Genomic DNA, 20,439 nt, shown 5'->3' on the forward strand with positions numbered 1-20,439 from the left:
AAAACCTATACATGCTTAAGTTACTCTACAAGAAGATATGTCAAAGAAATAATCAATCTTCCCATGTTTTCTTCCGCCTGCTACTTCTATAGCTTTTCTTCTTCCTTCCTAATTACAACCCTTAAATAGAATTCGTGCCTCATATCGAATTTACCGAATATCATAATTCTTCCAAGTGGTAAAGATACCTCAAGACAAATGTTGGGCATAAAACCCACAGGGCATAAATCTGCAAAGAAATAAAAAGCTAACCTTTTCAAACAATATTGCTTCTCTCTCACTTACCAACTTTACATTTCCCTGTATGGCTTCAGAAGATGACTGGTTAGCCAGAGACGGGTAAGATTCCTCAAGGGAGGAACAACCTAAGACAGGCACAGTCGCAGTGGGGCCATCAGGTGAGAAATTGGGGATCAACAGAGGTGAGGCTTAGAACCTCACCCCTGCTGTTTTGAGAGAAATCTTCTGCATCCGTGGATGTTTTGTTGCCCTTGTCTAGCTTGGATTAACACTTAGTCTACAGGCACACACCTGATCATCTACATTTGCTCTCTTACAACACTAAACTATGTTTTCTACCTTTATCTTGTATCTACCTACCACTTCAGCATTTTATTAATAATAATAATAATAATAATAATAATAATAAGGGAGAAATTTGGGATTCACATATAAATCAAGTATAAAAATCAAACAAATATTCATATTTGACCTGATTGTTTATAGTTCATAATGTGTGATCAAAACCGAAAGTTTCTGTGATGACTGCCCTTGTACTGTTCACCATGTAAGAACTTATTCACTATGTAAGAATTTGTTCACCATGTAAGAATTTTTCATTATGCTTCAGAAGATTGGAGACTGTTGGGAATTAGGCTTGGGGTTGATTAATGATTGAAAAAAAAAAAACCCACATGATCATCTCCATAGATGCTGAAAAAGCATTCGACAAAATTCCACATCCATTCATGATAAAAACTCTCAACAAAATGGGCATAGAGGGCAAGTACCTCAACATAATAAAGGCCATGTATGATAAACCCATAGCTAACATCATACTGAACAGTGAAAGGCTGAAAGCTTTTCCTCTGAGATCGGGAACAAGACAGGGATGCCCACTCTCCCCACTGTTATTCAACATAGTACTGGAGGTCCTAGCCATGGCAATTACACAAAACAAAGAAATACAAGGAATCCAGACTGGTAAAGAAGAAGGCAAACTGTCACTATTTGCAGATGACATGATATTGTACATAAGAAACCCTAAAGACTCCACTCCAAAACTACTAGAACTGATATCGGAATACAGCAAAGTTGCAGGATACAAAGTTAACACACAGAAATCTGAGGCTTTCCTATACACTAACAATGAACTAATAAGAAGAGAAATCAGGGAAACAATTCCATTCACAATTGCATCAAAAAGAATAAAATACCTAGGAATAAACCTAACCAAGGAAGTGAGAGACCTATACCCTGAAAACTTCAAGACACTCTTAAGAGAAATTAAAGAGGACACTAACAAATGGAAACTCATCCCATGCTCGTGGCTAGGAAGAATTAATATCATCAAAATGGCCATCCTGCCCAAAGCAATATACAGATTTGATGCAATCCCTATCAAATTACCAACAGCATTCTTCAATGAACTGGAACAAATAGTTCAAAAATTCATATGGAAGCACCAAAGACCCCAAATAGCCAAAGCAATCGTGAGAAGGGTGGGGGGGATCTCAGTCCCCAACTTCAAGCTCTTCTACAAAGCCACAGTAATCAAAACAATTTGGTACTGGCACAAGAACAGAGCCACACACCAGTGGAACAGAATAGAGACTCCAAACATTAACCCAAACATATATGGCCAATTAATATACGATAAAGGAGCCATGGACATACAATGGGGAAATGACAGTCTCTTCAACAGATGGTGCTGGCAAAACTGAACAGCTACATGTAAGGGAATGAAACTGGTCAGTGTCTAACCCCATACACAAAAGTAAATTCGAAATGGATCAAAGACCTGAATGTAAGTCATGAAACCATAAAACTCTTAGAAAAAAACATAGGCAAAAATCTGATGGACATAAACGTGAGTGACTTCTTTATGAACATATCTCCCTGGGCAATGGAAACAAAAGCAAAAATGAACAAGTGGACTCTATCAAGCTAAAAAGCTTCTGTACAACAAAGGACACCATCAGTAGAACAAAAAGGCATCCTACAGTATGGGAGAATATATTCATAAATGACAGATCTGATAAAGAGTTGACATCCAAAATATATTAAAAGCTCACGCACCTCAACAAACAAAATGCAAATAATCCAATTAAAAAATGGGCAGAGGAGCTGAATAGACAGTTCTCTAAAAAAGAAATTCAGATGGCCAACAGACACATGAAAAGATGCTCCACATGGCTTGTCATGAGAGAAATGCAAATTAAAACCACAAGAAGATATCACCTCACACCTGTAAGGTTCACCATCATCGAAAAGACAACCAACCACAAATGTTGGCGAGGTTGTGGAGAAAGGGAAACCCTCCTACACTGCTGGTGGGAATGTAAATTAGTTCAACCATTGTGGAAAGCAGTATGGAGGTTCCTCAAAATGCTCAAAATAGAAATACCATTTGACCCAGGAATTCAGCTTCTAGGAATTTACCATAAGAATGCAGCACTCCAGTTTGAAAAAGACAGATGCACTCCCATGTTTGTTGCTGCACTATTTACAATAGCCAAGATATGGAAGCAACCAAAATGTCCATCAGTAGATGAATGGATAAAGAAGGTGTGGTACATATACACAGTAGAATATTACTCAGTCATAAGAAAAAAACAGATCCTACCATTTGCAACAAAATGGATGGAGCTAGAGGGTATTATGCTCAGTGCAATAAGCCAGGCAGAGAAGGACAGGTATCAAATGATTTCACTCATCTGTGGAGTATAAGAACAAAGGAAAACTGAAGGAAAAAAACAGCAGCAGAATCACAGAACCCAAGAATGGAGTAATAGTTACCAAAGGGAAAGGGACTGGGGAGGATGGGTGGGAAGGAAGGGACAAGGGAGGGGAAAAAGAAAGGGGGCATTACAATTAGCATGTATAGTGTGGGGGGCACGGGGAGGGCTGTGCAACACAGAGAAGACAAATAGTGATTTTACATCATCTTACTACGCTGATGGACAGTGACTGTGAAGGGGTATGTGGGGGGGACTTGATGAAAGGGGGAGCCTAGTAAACATGATGTTCTTCATGTGATTATAGATTAATGATCCCCAAAAAAAGAAAATAAATAAGTTAGGGCAGATACTCTGTGTTCATGCTTTCTGTAAGCATCGCTTCTTTTTTGAGAACTTGATTGTCCCAGCTTTACCCAAATCTCATTAGCTGTGGTGTGAATTCAGAGTTTGCCACCCTCCCCGTCACCCCCGCAACACTCCCAAATCCTGGAATGAGCGTAGGAATGATGAGAAAGGGTGGAGGGCAGTGGGGAGCCCCATTCACACAGCTGGCTGAATCAGCTGTGGCCCTTGGCCTCTGAGGTCTGAGAGCAGCTCCCACCTGCCCCATCTCCCTGGTGCCAGAACCCATCACCTATTGATCTTTCAGAAGTCTTGGCGGACATAGGCTTTGATGACTTAGCTCTAGGTAAGAAGTAAGACAAGTGCGGGCCAGAAGTCACAACTGTTTTCTTGGCCAAGAAAATAGCATTGCTTCCTTCTCAGCTATGTGGCAAAGCAGCTGAGCAAATCCTTTGGTCTAAATTGTGCTTTTGCTTTGGCTCCAGCCCATCCTTGGTAAGATGTCATCATTTTTTGAGGACGCGGCAGACCTGGAGTGAAGCCTGAAGGCCCGGATTGACTGACTTTGCACTTGACTGCCCTTTGCCCCCAGCAGACACTTCTTTCAGGATGAACAGTTAAACTGTCCTGTGAAGCCATACCGTGCATGAATCCTCAGCTTGGTTTTCTCTCTCTCTGGGATGTAACCTTGAGTGAAAATTGCCTTACTGAGTGGCCCTGTTTTTCATGGAAGTCTAAGGCCATGACAATATTCAATTTGGCTTTGGGCCCAGGAGATACAGGATAGTGACCTTAGGACCTTGAAGATTTTTCACTCAATCTGCAGAAGCCAGAAGACCTTCTGAGATGAAATTGTTGATAGGGGAATAACAATAATAGTAACTTTAGTTTTAGTACTTTATATCTGAAGTAATGCTTTTATATGTTCCATATATTAACAATCCTGAAATGTGGCTTGAATGGTCCTGATTTCATAGATGAGGCAATGAAGGCTCTGAGAGGTGTATGAACACAAATAAAATGATGAACCCTGGGTGGTCTGTCTTCCAGTCCAGCAGTAGTTTTTCTGTACCAGGCTCCCTCACTGGGTAAGCAGGAACATTTTTATAATCAATCAAAGTAATTAAACTAACTGCTACACCCAAACCCCATTATAGGAAATCCTATTTAAACCTGACATTAGATTAGAGAGCAGTCATCACAGCATGACTGTTAAATGAATAAAGGGGTAATTTCTTCTTTTTTTTCAGAGGCAACATGGTAGAATGAAAGGGCAGCACAAAACCATCACACAAGTCAAATCCTGGTGCCTACTGTCTGAATCTGAATTTTGTCATTTATAAAATGGTGTCAGTAATACCTCCTAGTTCCATTGCTGGGCTCTTCACAGATGTGAAAGCATGTTGAAAACCAAATCATTTTATTTTTAATTATGAAGCCCTTCCACCTCAGCTTTCATCAGCTTTGATATTTTTTCAAGATGTTAGGAGAAAGAGAATATTTTACCATTTGCTCATGAGTGCTTTTAACAGAATAGTTGCAGTCATTTGAATGAATAAGTCTGGAAAGAGACGGAGAAGACTAAGTTTTCCTGTGACAGACATCAGCTGATGTCATGTTGAACTGTAGGTAAACACCTGAGCTGTTGAACCCCTGCGTGTATGCTCTATTCTGTAGTGGGAACTGCTGGATAAGCTGGGGTGTGGAGGACAAGCTCTCTACCTGCACTTCAGTGTTCTGAGCAGACAATCTGATAAAGTCAGATAGCTATATTCTTAGAAATTTGAAAAATAAATGTGACTTCAATATATTTTTAAAGTAAAGCAAATATTGTGGAAAGTTCTAGAGGACATTTTTTAAAAATTGGCCAGTCACCACAAATAACCCTGCCAACTTGACACATAATCAGAGAAACTAGAAAACAGGTGCAGCTTTGTACCTGTCCAGTTGGAGAACATTTTTCAAAACATTGAAAGTTAGTGTCAGCAAAGGTGAGGTGAAACAGATGACAGCAGGGAATAATTCCAATTATAGGATGCTTTTTTCTGATGGAAATAATATAGGCATAGGTTGCACAAGTATTAATCTGTGAGGATATAATTATGGTGTTAATATAACTGCAAAATATTAGAAACAACTTAAACATTCCATAGTAGGGGAATGGCTAATAAATTATTCAACTACGTGATGGAATATAATCATCCATTTTAAATCATGTTTTTGAGGAATATTTTAATGGTAAGAAAAATGTTAGGAAAAGAGAGGTTGCACACTTGTTTATTTACACACCATTTATAGATAGAAATAGATCTCTCAAGCATATAGTCTGGGCAGAGGGATTATTTTTCCTAATACTTTGTTCCAAAATTTCTACAATGCAAATATAATGCATATTTAATCAGAAAAACATTACTGAAAAAAATTCTGGGGAGGGGAATGCTTTCATTAAATTCAGATCTTTTTAAATGTCAAATAAAATTCTAAGGGTTACAAATAAGAGTTATAGTACCATTTCAGTAAGTGAATGATTAAGTTAGGCAGACTGCCAAGAGGTGATTGATTGAAGAGAAAAATGACAGGCTGCTGCGGGTGGTGTTCACAGTTTCTGGTATTTTATAAAGGAACCAGTAATTTTCTGAATAGTGGGTAGTGAGTTGGAGATTTCTAACAGTGTTTCATTTAATTTGTACCACCTGTTTTTGACATAGTGCCTATATTTTACAAGTAAGAAATGCTTAAAATTTCAGCTAGAAAGGGAGCTTGTTTCCAAATATCATCAGATTTAATAATTGCTGGGAACAAATACCAGATTGGTTTACATTGGAGAGTACATTTTCTTGGTCAGCATTCTGAATTATATGGGACTGTTCAGAGGGATTGTTTGACTTATACTTACATATTTATAGTCAGACTGGTGTCGGATAAAACATCTGGATTGTGCTTATGAAACATTGAACCCCTGCATTTTATTTTACAGTGTAGCTCTCGCAATATATTACCACATCAAAAACAGGTATGTGGACAATTAATCTTGTGCTAAAAATGTCACACTTTAGCTCCTATTTTGTGTTTCTTATTTTTTTCTCATTGCTTCAGCCTTTGGATTTTATATTTACTCATATTTTCAAAGGCTTTTTAAAGTTAATTTACCAAAGCTTCCCAGGTAAGTGCTGAACTGCTTTTGAATCAGAGGAGACAAAATGGGTATTTGTGTTTGAAGCCAGCAAAACAGAACAAAGGTTCTTGATAATGTTCAGCCTTCTCTTCACTCTTTATTTTATGTATAATTTGCTTAAATATTCTTTTACATATTATTATTGTATAAATTTACTGTGCACAACTTTAATGTAAAAAACAGAGCTGCCAGTGAACGGTGTTAGGGGAACAGACGCCTGGAAGCTGAAGCCTGGAGGTCTGCTCTGTAGTGACCCTGTTCTGGGTTGTGATTGTGATGTATGGTTCTTCTTGTGCTGGGGAATTTTGGATTGAAGAACTTACTGTCGGATGCTGAGCTTTGGGCCTTGACCAGAACATTCCATCTGTGCAGGTTTAGTTTGCTACCTGTCTCTCTGAGGGTAGTTCAGATTTAATAATCTGCATCTTAAATGACAGTGTAATACCATCCCTGGGACTCATGTGTGTCCTCAGACCAGTTTTGCTTTTAATCTCTAAGTGATTTCTTGGTTCTTTATGGATCCCAAAAGTTAATAAATAGCCATAACTGATGATGGTAAGAGTCACCCTTATTAAGTGCTTACTCTGGCTGCCCTGGTCAGCTCTTTAAGATGTGCATTCTCATTTAGTTTTTATAACAGCTCCATGAGGTGATTCCGGTATTATCTCCATTTTGCGGATAAAGAAACTAAGGCACAGAGAAATTAAATAATTTGCCTAAGATTACACAACTAGTCACTCAAGCAGTATACCACCGGGGCTTTTAATCTGATGCATTACTGGGTTAATGTTGACAAACTGGGCCAACAGTGAGTGAGTGGAGGTGGAAAAAGTCCAGGTACAACAGTGAGCATTTGTAAATGCATGATTAATCTACAGACTGTAACCTGCAGGTGTCCTGGGAAGAGGTGACAGGACTGTCTGCAGACTCTGTCCGTGATAAACATATTGGCCAAGCCCCTGGAGCTGATGATAGGCCCAGGCACTGGATAGAGATGGTACTGGGAAGTGACTGGAAAATCCATGTCAGAGAGCTTTTTTTTTTCCAGAATCATGCTAGCTTCAAGTCTTTATCTTATTTATATTTTTGAACCTACTTTTCATTTTGAAAATTTCTTCTAACGAACGTTTCTCTAGAGTGCTGAATGGCTCTTAGGGCCTTTGCGCATTGATGCAGAGTGTTGGGCAGGGCTGAGCTGCCCAAGGACGTGGGTGCAGGCCGCCTGGTCTCCCAGTGCCTCGGGAGCACAGAGGCTTTTAGTGAGATGGGCCATCAGCTGGTTCTGCATGGCCAGGGCCGTTGTAAGAGGGCATGTAAACCAGGTTCACCCAAAGGGCTGTCTTCATGTTTTCAGACTCACTATTCCATCCTGCTTAGTTGAACCTTTCTTTTACACAGGTTTGTCAAAATCTTTGTTGCCTGTGTTACTATAGACTATGAAAATGGACACAGATAGCGAAGCCCAAAGCTTTAACAGTTCCCATTGTGCAAGCATAGTTATGAAAACTGAGCTGTTCTATCATGCTCCTTCTTTCTCTTATTTTCACATGGACAGCAGATTTGCAGAGTGGACCTTGTCGTGTCTGCCGGTTGGTGTGTGCTGGGGGCAGGCCTACAAGCCTCCTGTCACTCTCAGGCCTGACCAACCTGGAAACGTGGCCTGTGGAAGTTACATGCTATTACCAAAAGCAGTGGTTTCCAAATTTGGTTTTTAAAGACATTTTTAGGCAAAACTCAAGTGTCACAAAACAGATGAAAGGGAAACTGTCACTGGCCAAGATGTGGTGGTCCCTTTCAAGGCCCAGCTGCCTGAGGCACTGTGCAGTGAAAGCCACTGTTTCAATGATTCTGTGCATGTATAGGCCTGGTAGCAACCAGCCACTCTCGTATAGGTTTATAGGTTATCTGGTTAGACTTTTCTATGTGTCACCTCTATTTTCCAATATAAAGTTTGTGAAACTCTTCATTAATGAAGTTGCATGTGGAAACTTCAAATTAGTCTCTAGGACACACTGAATGTTTGTCCTACCCTTGGCCTTCTTTCCTGTCAACCACAGTGTAGTGATGGTTTAAGCAGAGTATTCAGCCTTTTCTCAGAAATAAGATGTTCACAGAAATTTAAGTCACTTGCTTAAATTTGGTTCATTTGAAAACTCAGAAAATGAAAATCTAGATGTTTACTTAGTTAATTAAATGAAATGTGGTTCATAGCCTTTATTTCATGTGGACTATTGAAACAAAAATGATTGTTGTACTCAAGAAAAACAAAGTATTACTCATGAATAACCAGTAGCATCTCTTACATTTAGCACTGCCTTCTGTTTCTTGAAATAGAGTTGAATCAAAATATATTTTTGTTTTATTTTGAATGACACTCATACATGTAGAAAGTAAACTCCATATTCTCTAATTTTCCCTTCCAGGGACCCAGATGGAAGGATGCTCTTAGATATTTTTGATGAAAACCTTCACCCTCTTTCGGTAATCTTGTGTCTCATGATATTTAATTATTTCTCTTTTGCTCCTACTGGGTGGCCAGTCATCTGAAAATATTTCCTTCCCCAGAAATCCGAAGTGCCACCAGATTATGACAAACACAACCCAGAGCAGAAGCAGATTTACCGGTTTGTTCGGACGCTATTCAGTGCTGCTCAGCTGACAGCTGAATGTGCCATCGTCACCCTGGTGAGTCAGAAGTGGGGTGAGAGCCGGGAATGTCACCAGGCACCCTGGGAAATGACAGTCCTCTAGAAGGCTGTCTATTTTTTTTCTGGGATATAGAGTATGGATCTTCCTAAAGGGTCTGTGAAGTCTATTCCACAGTCCTCACCTAACGTCAGTTGTAAAATCACACTGAAAACCAGTAAATGTTGAACCTTTAAACACTGGAAGGACATTGCACTAAAGGGGGATAAGAAGCGCCAGGCCCCCCTTAGTTAGTGTCCAGGTTTCCTGCTTCCAACTCCCTACAAAGGTTTCAATAGCATTAATAAGATCTGATGAACACACACATTTCTATCTGAATACTGGGGGAAAAAAGGAAAGTATTGCTGCCTTCTTTTTTGTGATTTCTATGTAAATAATGTATCTGTAAGATATTCAGACACAACATGGTGGTAATCTGCACTTTAAGACTCAGGTAAGGTAAAAATCTATAATCTTGGATTTTTAAAACTTTATGGACTATTTTAGGTCAAATTTCACTTGGGAAGTAGATTTGACAGTGGAACCCATTGTCACCGACCTATTACATTGTGTGCAACTCCGGGAAGAAGTGAGTGCTGCCTGTGAGTGGCTGTTCCAAGGGAGAGCAGAAAGCCGTTGCCCCTGGCTACTGTGAAGAGATGATTCCCTCGGGGCCCTTGCTGTGGCCTCCGCACTAAGGCCTGTGTGCTCCCACTCTTGCAGCATGCACCGGTCTGCTCACTGGTCCATCCATTTTTCATTCCTTCTCTTGCTGAACTTGCCTCCACCTTTAATGGGTGAAACAGGCATTCAGGTAATCATTAGGTGATTCAAATGATGATAGATTCTTATGTCATGATGAGAGGCATGTTTATTGCTCAGCTTTATTCCCCAGCTTACAAAAACATGCAACAGAGTTGAAATTCTGTGTAGAGAAGTTGGGAAAAAGAGAGAATCATGGATGAGATTAGTACAGAAGTTCACGCCCTGAAGGAAGAAGTATTTTGAGTCTTCAGCAGAGGCATGTGGTGGGGATTTTTTTACCTTTAATTCCTAAGAAAAATTGTGACCTGAGTGTGATCTGCTAGTGTTATACTGTTTCCATTTATCAGCATGAAGAGGTTGGTGTCCTGCAGAGGATGCTGACATTTCAATGCCCCGTCCCTGCACAGAGGCTGAGATAACATCTGCATGCCTCCCCCTCTCTGGGGCTGACAGGAGGACTGGGCCATTCACGGCTCTGAGGTACTCCTGCAGGGGCGCAGACTTGTCAGGAATTGTAAGTACTCAGATCTTCACGTCCTATTAAATAAACTGGGGTTTAGAAGATTTGCTTGTATCAGGGTCTTGTTACAGCCTAAAGATGAGCAGCTTTGGGGCCCCGCCCAGTGGGCCAGCACTGCAAACAGAGTCCCTGGCTGCTGCTACTCCTGTTGGCTAAGAGTCGACCTGTATGCTTGTGGGCCCAGGCAAACAGATGCGTGGGCTCAGAGTCAGACCCTCCTGTGACAACCCTTCCCATCTCTTGTGTCCCCTAGAATTAGAAGCAGCCATTCAGAACAGGCCTGGTCTAGTGGTGACAGATACATTCATCTCCACTTTTCTGGGCATTCTCTTGGCATCTTGGCTTTCTGCCTGGGGGTGGGGGTGGGGAGGACAGCAGTCAGGTTTGGCCCCACTGCCCACAAGGGACCAGACTGCAGCCTGCCTGCACAGGCAAGCTTCCAGGACCCCCAAGCCCCAGGGCCTGGTTAACCCAAAGAAGACGTTTCACAGCTTAGTTAACTTTGTTTTAAAAGAGTGGTAGCATCTTAATACCACTAAGCTTTTTGCTTTAGCCTTGCAGGACATGCTAGAAGCTCTCCTGCTGATTACTGATATATAAGAAAGTTTAAAAAGCCAGTGAGGTCATGTAGTCATGAGGTTTTTAAAGACATTTTTTAAATTCCTTTAAAGTGACCTGTAGGTCACTTCCTGCTTTGCTTTTCTCCAAAGTGCTCATCCCAGTTACCGTTCTTTAGGTTTTACTCATTTTTCTTTTCTGTAATATGAGCTCCACAATTAAGTTCTTTATTTTTTTATCTTCCTGTCTTTTTTGTTCACTGCAATCTGGCCTGCATTTGGTCACAGCCTGGTACATAATAAGTGTTCCAATAAATATTTATTAAATGTCAAAGCACAGTGATAACTATCTACTGGCTGAAGTGAATGAAGAGGGCTGATGTGCCTCCCACTTTGCCTGAAACAGAAACATTCAGTAGCTATTCACCATAGGCTGTCTGGGAGAGTGGCAGAATCTAGCTTTGGGGACCTTGCTCAGCCAAGCCCCTGACTGAATGTTGCCTACGAGGTTGCTCGTGGCAGGCGGGAGCGAGGGAGTAGGGAGGGGTCAGGCCTGAAGGAAAGGGGAGTGGAGAAGTGGAGGTGACAAAATGAGGACTAATCAAACAAGAGGAGTTGTATTACCTGGGTGTTAATTGCTTATTTTGTCATAGTTTATTGAGATAACACTTTTTATCCCATAAAGTCACCCATTTAAAGTGAGCCTTTTTGTGGTTTTAGTATATAGCGCAACCATCCCCAAAACCACTTGTAGGCTGTTTCTATCACCCCAGAAAGAAAGAAACCCCTTACCTTTCAGCAGCCACTTGCCACCCCAAACCCCACCCTAGGCAACCACAAATCTTTATTCTCTGAAATCTATTTTCTCTATGTTTCAGATAAATGGACTCATATAATATGTCGTATTTGTGACTGCCTTCTGTTCACTTACTGTAATGTTTTAGAAGTTCATCTATGTTGTAACATGTAATGTGTATTTCACTCTTTTTTTATTGCCCAACAACAGTCCATTGTATGGCTAGGCCACGTTTTGTTTATCCATCAGTTTATGGACATTTGAGTTCTTTCTGCTTTTTAGCTACTACAAATAAGGCTGCTTTGAACATTGTGTACACATCTTTGGGCATATATTTTCGTTTCTCTTGGTGTGTACCTGGGAGGGGATTTGTTGGGTTGTGTGGTGACTCTGGTTAACTTCTTGAGGAACAGCCTGTTTGCCAGCGTGGCTGTACCATTTTACATTTCCACTGGCAATCTTTTGAGGCTTCTAAGTTTCTCCACATCACAACTTTGTCAATACTTGTTATTATCTGTGTTTTTTATTTTAGCCATTCTAGTGGGTATGAAGTGTTATCTCATTGTATTTTTGATTTGCATTTGCCTAATGATTAATGGTGTTGAGCATCATTTCACGTGTTTATTGGCCATCTGTGTATCTTCGTTGGAGAAATGTCTATTCAAGTTCTTTGCCCTTTAAATAGGGTTGTCTTTTTTTATTGTTGGATTGTAAGGGTTCTTCATATGTTCTGGGTTCAAGTCTGTGTTGAATACATGATTTACAAGTATTTTCTCCTAGTCTCTGTTGTTTCACTTTCTTTAATGGTATCATTGGCAAAATAGGTTTTCATTTTCATGAAGCCCAATTATATATATATTTTTTCATCAATTATGCTTTTGGTGTTGTAGCTAAGACACCACTGAATAACTCAAGGTCATGTGATTTATTCTTATGCTTTCGTTTAGTAGTTATATAATTTTAGCTCTTACATTTAGGTCTGTGACCCATTTTGAGCTAATATTTGTGAGGTAGGGGTCCAAATGCATTCTCCTGCATGGGGATATCCGGTTGTCCCAGCCCCATAGGTATGACTCCCCCAAATTTGTTCTTCTCTTTCAAGATTATTTTGGCTATTATATGACCCTTGCAATGAATTTTAAAATTAGCTTTTTAGTTTCCGCAAAACAAAGAAACAAAGCCCGCTGGGATTTCGCTGGGGTCAGGTACTGAGTGTGTAGATTAGTTTGGTGAGTACTGTAATCTTAACAATACCAAGTTTTTCAGTCCATGAACGTGTCTTCCCATTTACTTAGATTTTCTTCAGTTTCTTTCAACAGTTTTTATAGTATTCAGTGTACAAGTCTTACGCTTCTTTTGTTAATTTATTCTAGGTTTTTTATTCCATGTCATACTGTTACTGTAAGTGACATTTTTTTCTTAGTTTCATTTTCATATTGTTTATGGCTAATGTATAGGAATTGATTTATTTTTATAGATTGATCTTGTGTCCTTCCACATCACTGAACTCATTCTAGTTCTAATAGTTTATTATTAAATTTCTTAAGATTTTTACATATGCAAGGTAATGCTATTTGAAAAAGAGTTTTACTTCTTCCTTTATAATCTGGATGCTTTTTCTGTCTTTTCTGGACCTGTTGCCTTGGCTAGAACCTCCAGCACAGGGTGGAATAGAATTGCTAAGAGCACATCCTCATCTTGTTCTTGATCTTAGGGGAAAGCTTTCAGTCTCTCTCCATTAGTAGGATGGTAGCTGTGGGTGCTTCACAGATGCCGTTTGTCAAATTGAGGAAGTTCTCTTCTGGTCCTAATTTGTGGAGGGTTTTTTTTTTTATCTTGAAAGAGTATTGGATTCTATCAAGTGCTTTTTCTGCATCCACTGAGATTGATATGTGGTTTTGTCCTTTAGTCTGTTGACATATTAAAGCAGCCTTCCATTCCTGGGATAAATTATCCCATATGGTCATTGCATATAATTATTTTTATGTATTGCTGGACTTGGTTTGCTAGTATTTTGTTGAGAATTTTTGCATCTGTATTTAAAAGGGATATTGTTCTTTGACTTTCTTGTTGTCTCCTTGGTTTTGGGATCAGCATACCAGTGGCCTCATACAATGCATCGGGAAGTGTTCCTTTCACTTCTGTTTTTCTGAAGCATTTGGGAAGGATTGGTATTAATTCTTATTTAAATGTTTGGTAGAATTTACTGAAGCCATCTTGGCCAGGACTTTTCTTTGTTGTAAGTCACATTAGCAATTCTATCTCTCTGCTTGTTACAGGTCTGTACCAAGTACCCATTTCTTCTTGAGTCTACAGTGTCTTCTTAGGAGTTTGTCTGTCTCCTTTGAGCTGCCCAGTTTGTTGGCATATAGTTGTTCACAGTGTTCCCTTGTGGTTCTTCTTACATCTGTAAAGTCTGTTGTAATGCCCTGTTTTGTTTCTGCTTTTACAAATTCGAGTCTTCTCTCTCTTTTTCTTGGTTGGTCTAGTTAGGTTTGTCAATTTTATCAATCTTGCCAAAGAACCAACTTCTTATTTACTGATTTTTTTGGGTTTTTTAATTCTCTGTTTCACTTATGTCCACTCTAATCTTTTTTAATTCCTTCCTTCTACTTGATTTACATTCAGTTTGCTTTTCTTTTTCTTCTAGTTGCCTAATGTAGAAGGTTAGGTATTGATTTGAGATCCTCCTTCTTTAATACAGGTGTTTATAGTAATAAGTCTTCCTCTAAGCTTGAGCAGCACTGCGTAAGTCTTGGTATGTTACAAGTCTTGGCAGAAAGTGTTTCTCATTTTCATAGATTAAAAAAAAAATAAACCTTTTATTTTAGATTTACGGAAAAATTGTGAGGATGGTAGAGTTCTCATATCCTGACACACAGTATATTACCAACATCTGTAGCAATAGATTATGTGCTATAATGACATCTATGATATTTTTATTAACACATTAGTATGATCTATTTCTTATTACTAATGAATATTGATGCATCATCACTCACTGAGGCTCATGCACCATCCGGATTCCTCAGTTCTGGCTGTCATCCCTTTTTCCTCACGCACATTGCGCAGTTGTTGTGGCTCCTTAGGCTCCTGTTGGCTCTGATAGTTTCTGAGACTTTTTTTTTAACAGTGATAAAATATACTTTTATTTACTTTGTTGAGTCAGAGGGTTGTAAAAAAATTATTGCTAATGTAGATATCAGGTGTTTCTCAGACTTTTTATTGATGATCTTGATAGTTGCGAGGAGTGCTGGGAGGTGTTTTGTAACCTGTCACTCACATGGGATTTGTCTGCTGTTTTTCTCATGGTTAGCCTGGAATTGTGTGTTTGGGGAGGAAAACCACAGAGTTGAAGCTCCATTTTCAACCATTCGTGTCAAAGGTGCATACTGTTGTCACAACTCATCCCTCCTGGCAGCCTTCTCAGCTGCCTGGCTGGGGCTCATCCACGGTAGAGTCAGCCTTTCTCCTGCTGGTCGTGCTGTGCTCGTCAGAAGGGACCCTGCACAGCCTGCACTCATGAGTGGGGAGCTGGGCTTCTTCTCCTTGGGTGGTGTGTTGTAACTAAGGAGAGTACTCGTTGTATCAGTGCATTAGGAGTACCAAGTGTATCCATATGCGTTGGGTCCCAGCATGGGTGGCCTGGGTAAGGTCCAGCCATTGTCACTCAGCCCCTGCATGGCAGCCTCTTGAGCCTGATACTCTGACGATGAAGTGGGCTGTGCAATCTGTCCATTCCAACCCTGAAGACTCCCTTTATGAGTCATTTTAATAGTTTCAAAGAAAGTCAAAAGCTGATATTCAAATGGTATCTATTCAGTGATGAATCCAAATATCTCATTCATGTGCTCCTCCAATTGCCAGGAAATAGGAGGTGGAGGTGAAGTCAGTAACTGGTTGGGCTCTGGGTAGTAGAGAGTTTAAGATTAGCTGATTAGCATTATTCTTTAAACTTTGGTTGAAATAATTTCAGCATCATTGGAATTATGATTCCATGGCTTGCATTTTACACCTCCCCCATGCTTTGAACAGTTTTATAATTTGCAAGCAAGCTTTGTAACTGTAACTGCTCAGTAACCTGGATTCCTAGAGACTTCTTAGGATAGCCCTTCTCATAACCCTTCTCATAAATTTAAATCTGAAAATTTAATTGAGCAAGAGTGTCCTGTTAACAGTGGTCTAGGGATACTGTTTAGAAACAATCAATTATATATTATTTTACTTGGCAGGGAATTAAAATACCCAAGTGGGAGTTTACTGAAGAAATTGCAGCTGACCCTTGAATATAGCTTTACTGGCAAGTTCTGCTAAACTACATGCTGTTAAGTGGGGCTTATTATGAATGCCTTATCTCCCAACATAACAGCTGCCTTCCCTTGGCAATGGAGCCTGTTGGGGTATCTAATTCCTTTAGTTAGCCCTGGTGGGGTATCAGACCTGATGGATGCCTGTTAGTTTTTTCAAACATTCAATATTATCTTAAAAATCATGTGTAAAGTAAGGAAGTAAGAAAACTGAGTTGCCACCTTTTTGCACCAAACCAGTGAGGCTTACTGGAAGAGACCAATAGAAGGCACCTACATGATACTGAGATAGAGGCAGCAATGGGGCAGGTGGAGGGTTACCCCGACCAACCCCTCTGGGGGGAAGGCAAGGTAGACTTGCCCTGTAATGGTTTCCTGTTTCACTGCTCTTCAGGAAACTGAGGGCTTCTTGTCATAGTTTTATTGGTTATTTTTGTCTTTGCGATTTGAAGTATCTTAGTAATTTCTTCTCATGATCTTAACTTCTTCTTTTACTACAGTGACCCTGATCTGTGCTAGGGAATACCTGGTATCCAGGGTTAGCCATAGAATGCAGGCTTTTTGGATTTCAGAAAGTTTTTTCATTAATAAAACAATGAAAACAACAATAACCTTTGTAAGCAAAAGAGCCATTTATTTATCTGTTTACTCAGTCAGCAAACAGTGAGCTCCAACCCCCTATCTTGGCAAAGCCCTATTTCCATGGAAGAGGCTGACGAGGTCCACCCCCTCTCTGAACTTCCCTGGGTGTTCACCATTGTACGCTGTTGACAGATAACCAGCTGGTACACACTGGCAAAGGAAGCCAGGAGAAAGCATCTGCTGCTTTGGGGAAGCACATGACTCTCCTCTGCCAGGGCTTAGGGGTCAAGGGAACAAGGGGAGGCTTGGGAGCAGCTGCTAGCTGGTGGTCTGCCTTTTCTTGACCTGCCGAGAGTATGCTTCCATTAAGGATATTTCTCCTCCCCGCTTCCCTGCCCTCCCTGTTCTCCCTCCTAAATACCTCCACCCTGCTGCGTCCCCTGCCCCCTCCACCTGCATAGCTCCTGTCCGAAGCATCCTTGCTGCTTTAATTTCACTTGTGAAGGAGACCACCTCTCTTTCCTTCTCATATACCCTGTCCACACTGGAAGCTGAATTCCAGCATGTATTAGGCACTTAGCTTTGCCGTGGAGGTTCTTCTCCAAACTATTACAAGACTTAAGGGCAGAACATAGCAGACTTTATTTATCCCTTTTCCTTTGCTGCCCCTTCATCCATCTCCAGATGTTAAAACAGGAGGGACTCCCAAGGCTTCAGCCTGGCCTCTCTTTCTCTCTCTGAGCCCTCCCCCAGGTCATCCAGAGTCATGGCCATGGCCAATTCTGTTTGCATGTCACACACAAATTTCTATCTCAGTGCTGCTTCCCTTGAGCTCAGACCTGCATGTGCACAGCCTATGTGGCATCCTGCGGGACGTCTCAGACATGAAGTGTCCAGAGGCAGACTCATAATCGTCTTTCTCCTTGGTGCGCTCTGTCTTTAAGGGCCTCATCCACCCAGCTGCACAAGCTGGAAGCCACAGGCCTCCCCTGCAGCCTGCAGCCCACCTGCGCGTGCTTCCTGGGGTTACCGCGATCTCTGGAATATGACTGCTGGTCTCCACTGCCATGTCCCCAGTTTAAACACCCGTCCTCTCCTGGGGCTGCCTCGCCAACCCCTTGCCCTTTCCTGTTGGCTGTGCCCCTCCCAGCCCAGTTCCCAAGGTGCCACCTGCCCACCTGTGTCTGCCGAGATGAGTGTGGTGCCTGGCATGCAGTGAGCACTCAGTATCTATTCTTTGGAAAACTTTAAGGAGAATGGGTATTATGTCTTTTCTATCTGTCTGATAAAATTCAGTGGTGAATCCATCTGGACCAGGGCTTTAGTTCTTGGGTAGTTTTTTGATTACTGCTTCAATTTCATTGCTGGTAATTGGTCTGTTTAGATTTTCTGTTTCTTCCTTGGTCAGTCTTGGAAAGTTGTATTTTTCTAGGAAGTTGTCGATTTCTTCTAGGTTTTCCAGCTTGTTAGCATATAGATTTTCGTAGTATTCTCTAATAATTCTTTGTATTTCTGTGGTGTCCGTTGTGATTTTTCCTTTCTCATTTCTGATTCTGTTGATGTGTGTAGATTCTCTTTTTCTCTTAATAAGTCTGGCTAGGGGCTTAACTATTTTGTTTATTTTCTCAAAGAACCAGCTCTTGGTTTCATTGATTTTTTTTTCTATTGTTTTATTCTCTATTTTATTTACTTCTTCTCTGATCTTTATTATGTCCCTCCTTCTACTGATTTTGGGCCTCATTTGTTCTTCTTTTTCCAGTGTCAGTAACGGTGACTTTAGACTATTCATTTGGGATTGTTCTTCCCTCTTCAAATAGGCTTTGATTGCTATATACTTTCCTCTTAGAACTGCGTTTGCTGTGTTCCACAGAAGTTGGGCTTTGTGTTGTTGTTGTCATTTGTCTCCATATATTGCTTGATCTCTATTTTAATTTGGTCATTGATCCATTGATTATTTAGGAGCATGTTGTTAAGCCTCCATGTGTTTGTGAGCCTTTTTGTTTTCTTTGTACAATTTATTTCTAGTTTTATACCTTTGTGGTCTGAGAAGTTGGTTGGTAGGATTTCAATCTTTTTGAATTTACTGAGGCTCTTTTTGTGGCCTAGTATGTGGTCAATTCTGGAAAATGTTCCATGTGCACTTGAGAAGAATGTGAATCCTGCTTTTGAGTGTAGAGTTCTATAGATGTCTATTAGGTCCATCTGTTCTAGTGTGTTGTTCAGTGCCTCTGTGTCCTTACTTAGTTTCTGTCTGGTGGATCTGTCCTTTGGAGTGAGTGGTGTGTTGAAGTTTCCTAGAACGAATGCATTGCATTCTATTTCTTCCTTTAGTTCTGTTAGTATTAGTTTCACATATGCCGGTGCTCCTGTATTGGGTGCATATCTATTTATAATGGTTATATCCTCTTGTTGAACTGACCCCTTTATCATTATGTAAAGTCCTTCTTTATCTCTTGTTACTTTCTTTGTTTTGAAGTCTATTTTGTCTGATACAGGTACTGCATCACCTTCTTTGTTCTCCCTATTGTTTGCATGAAATATCTTTTTCCATCCCTTGACTTTTAGTCTGTGCATGTCTTTGGGTTTGAGGTGAGTCTCTTGTAAGCAGCATATAGATGTATCTTGCTTTTTTATCCATTCTATTACTCTGTGTCTTTTGATTGGTACATTCAGTCCATTTACATTTAGGGTGATTATTGAAAGATATGTACTTATTGCCATTGCAGGCTTTAGGTTCATGGTTACCAAAGGTTCAAGGGTAGCTTTTTTACTATCTAGCCGTCTAACTTAACTCACTTATTAAGCTATTATAAACACAGTGTGATGATTCTTTCTTTATTCCTCTCCATTCTTATTTCTCCTCCTCCATTCTTTATATGTTAGGTGTTTTATTCTGTACTCTTTTGTGTTTCCTTTGACTGCTTTTGTGAATATTTGATTTTATTTTTTGCCTTTAGTTAGTATTTGGTTGGTCTGCTTTCTTTGCTGTGATTTTATTTTCTCTGTTGACATCTACTTAGCCTTAGGAGTCCTCCCATCTAGAGCAGTCCCTCTAAGATACCCTGTAGAGGTGGTTTGTGGGAGGCTGATTCCCTCAACTTTTGCTTGTCTGGGAATTGTTTAATTCCTTCTTCATATTTAAATGATAATCGTGCTGGATACAGTATTCTTGGTTCAAGGCCCTTCTGTTTCATTGCATTAAATATATCATGCCATTCTCTTCTGGCTTGTAAGGTTTCTGTTGAGAAGTCTGATGATAGCCTGATGGGTTTTCCTTTGTAGGTGATCTTTTTTCTCTCTCTGGCTGCCTTTAATACTCTGTCCTTGTCTTTGATCTTTGCCATTTTAATTATTATGTGTCTTGGTGTTGTCCTCCTTGGGTCTCTTGTGTTGGGAGATCTGTGGGCTCCCATGGTCTGAGAGACTATTTCCTCCCCCAGTTTGGGGAAGTTTCCACCAATTATTTCTTCAAAGACATTTTCTATCCCTTTTTCTCTCTCTTCTTCTTCTGGTACCTCTATAATGTGAATATTGTTCCATTTGGATTGGTCACACTGTTTTCTTAATATTCTTTCATTCCTTCATTCCTGGAGATCCTTTTGTCTTTTTCTGCCTCAGCTTCTCTGTATTCCTGTTCTCTGATTTGTATTCCATTAACAGTCTCTTGCACCTCATCCAGTCTGCTCTTAAGTCCTTCCAGAGATTGTTTCATTTCTGTAATCTCCCTCCTGACTTCATCCCTTAGCTGTT

At 40.3% G+C, this 20,439-nt stretch overlaps 1 protein-coding gene across 2 annotated transcripts in view; it reads left to right on the forward strand.

The window, feature by feature from the left end:
* CCNY (cyclin Y) overlaps nt 1-20,439 on the forward strand; it is a 271,410-nt gene that overhangs the window by 233,732 nt on the left and 17,239 nt on the right. Inside the window, exons 5-7 of one of the 2 annotated variants that reach the window (XM_036920246.2) lie at nt 6,280-6,315; nt 8,901-8,958; nt 9,043-9,162. In XM_036920246.2, coding sequence (XP_036776141.1) covers nt 6,280-6,315; nt 8,901-8,958; nt 9,043-9,162 — 214 coding nt within the window. The remainder of the gene's footprint in view (nt 1-6,279; nt 6,316-8,900; nt 8,959-9,042; nt 9,163-20,439) is intronic. The other variant, XM_036920247.2, reaches the window with a different exon arrangement.

This window comes from Manis pentadactyla, chromosome 3 (assembly GCF_030020395.1).
Source record: "Manis pentadactyla isolate mManPen7 chromosome 3, mManPen7.hap1, whole genome shotgun sequence".
Lineage (NCBI taxonomy): Eukaryota > Metazoa > Chordata > Mammalia > Pholidota > Manidae > Manis > Manis pentadactyla.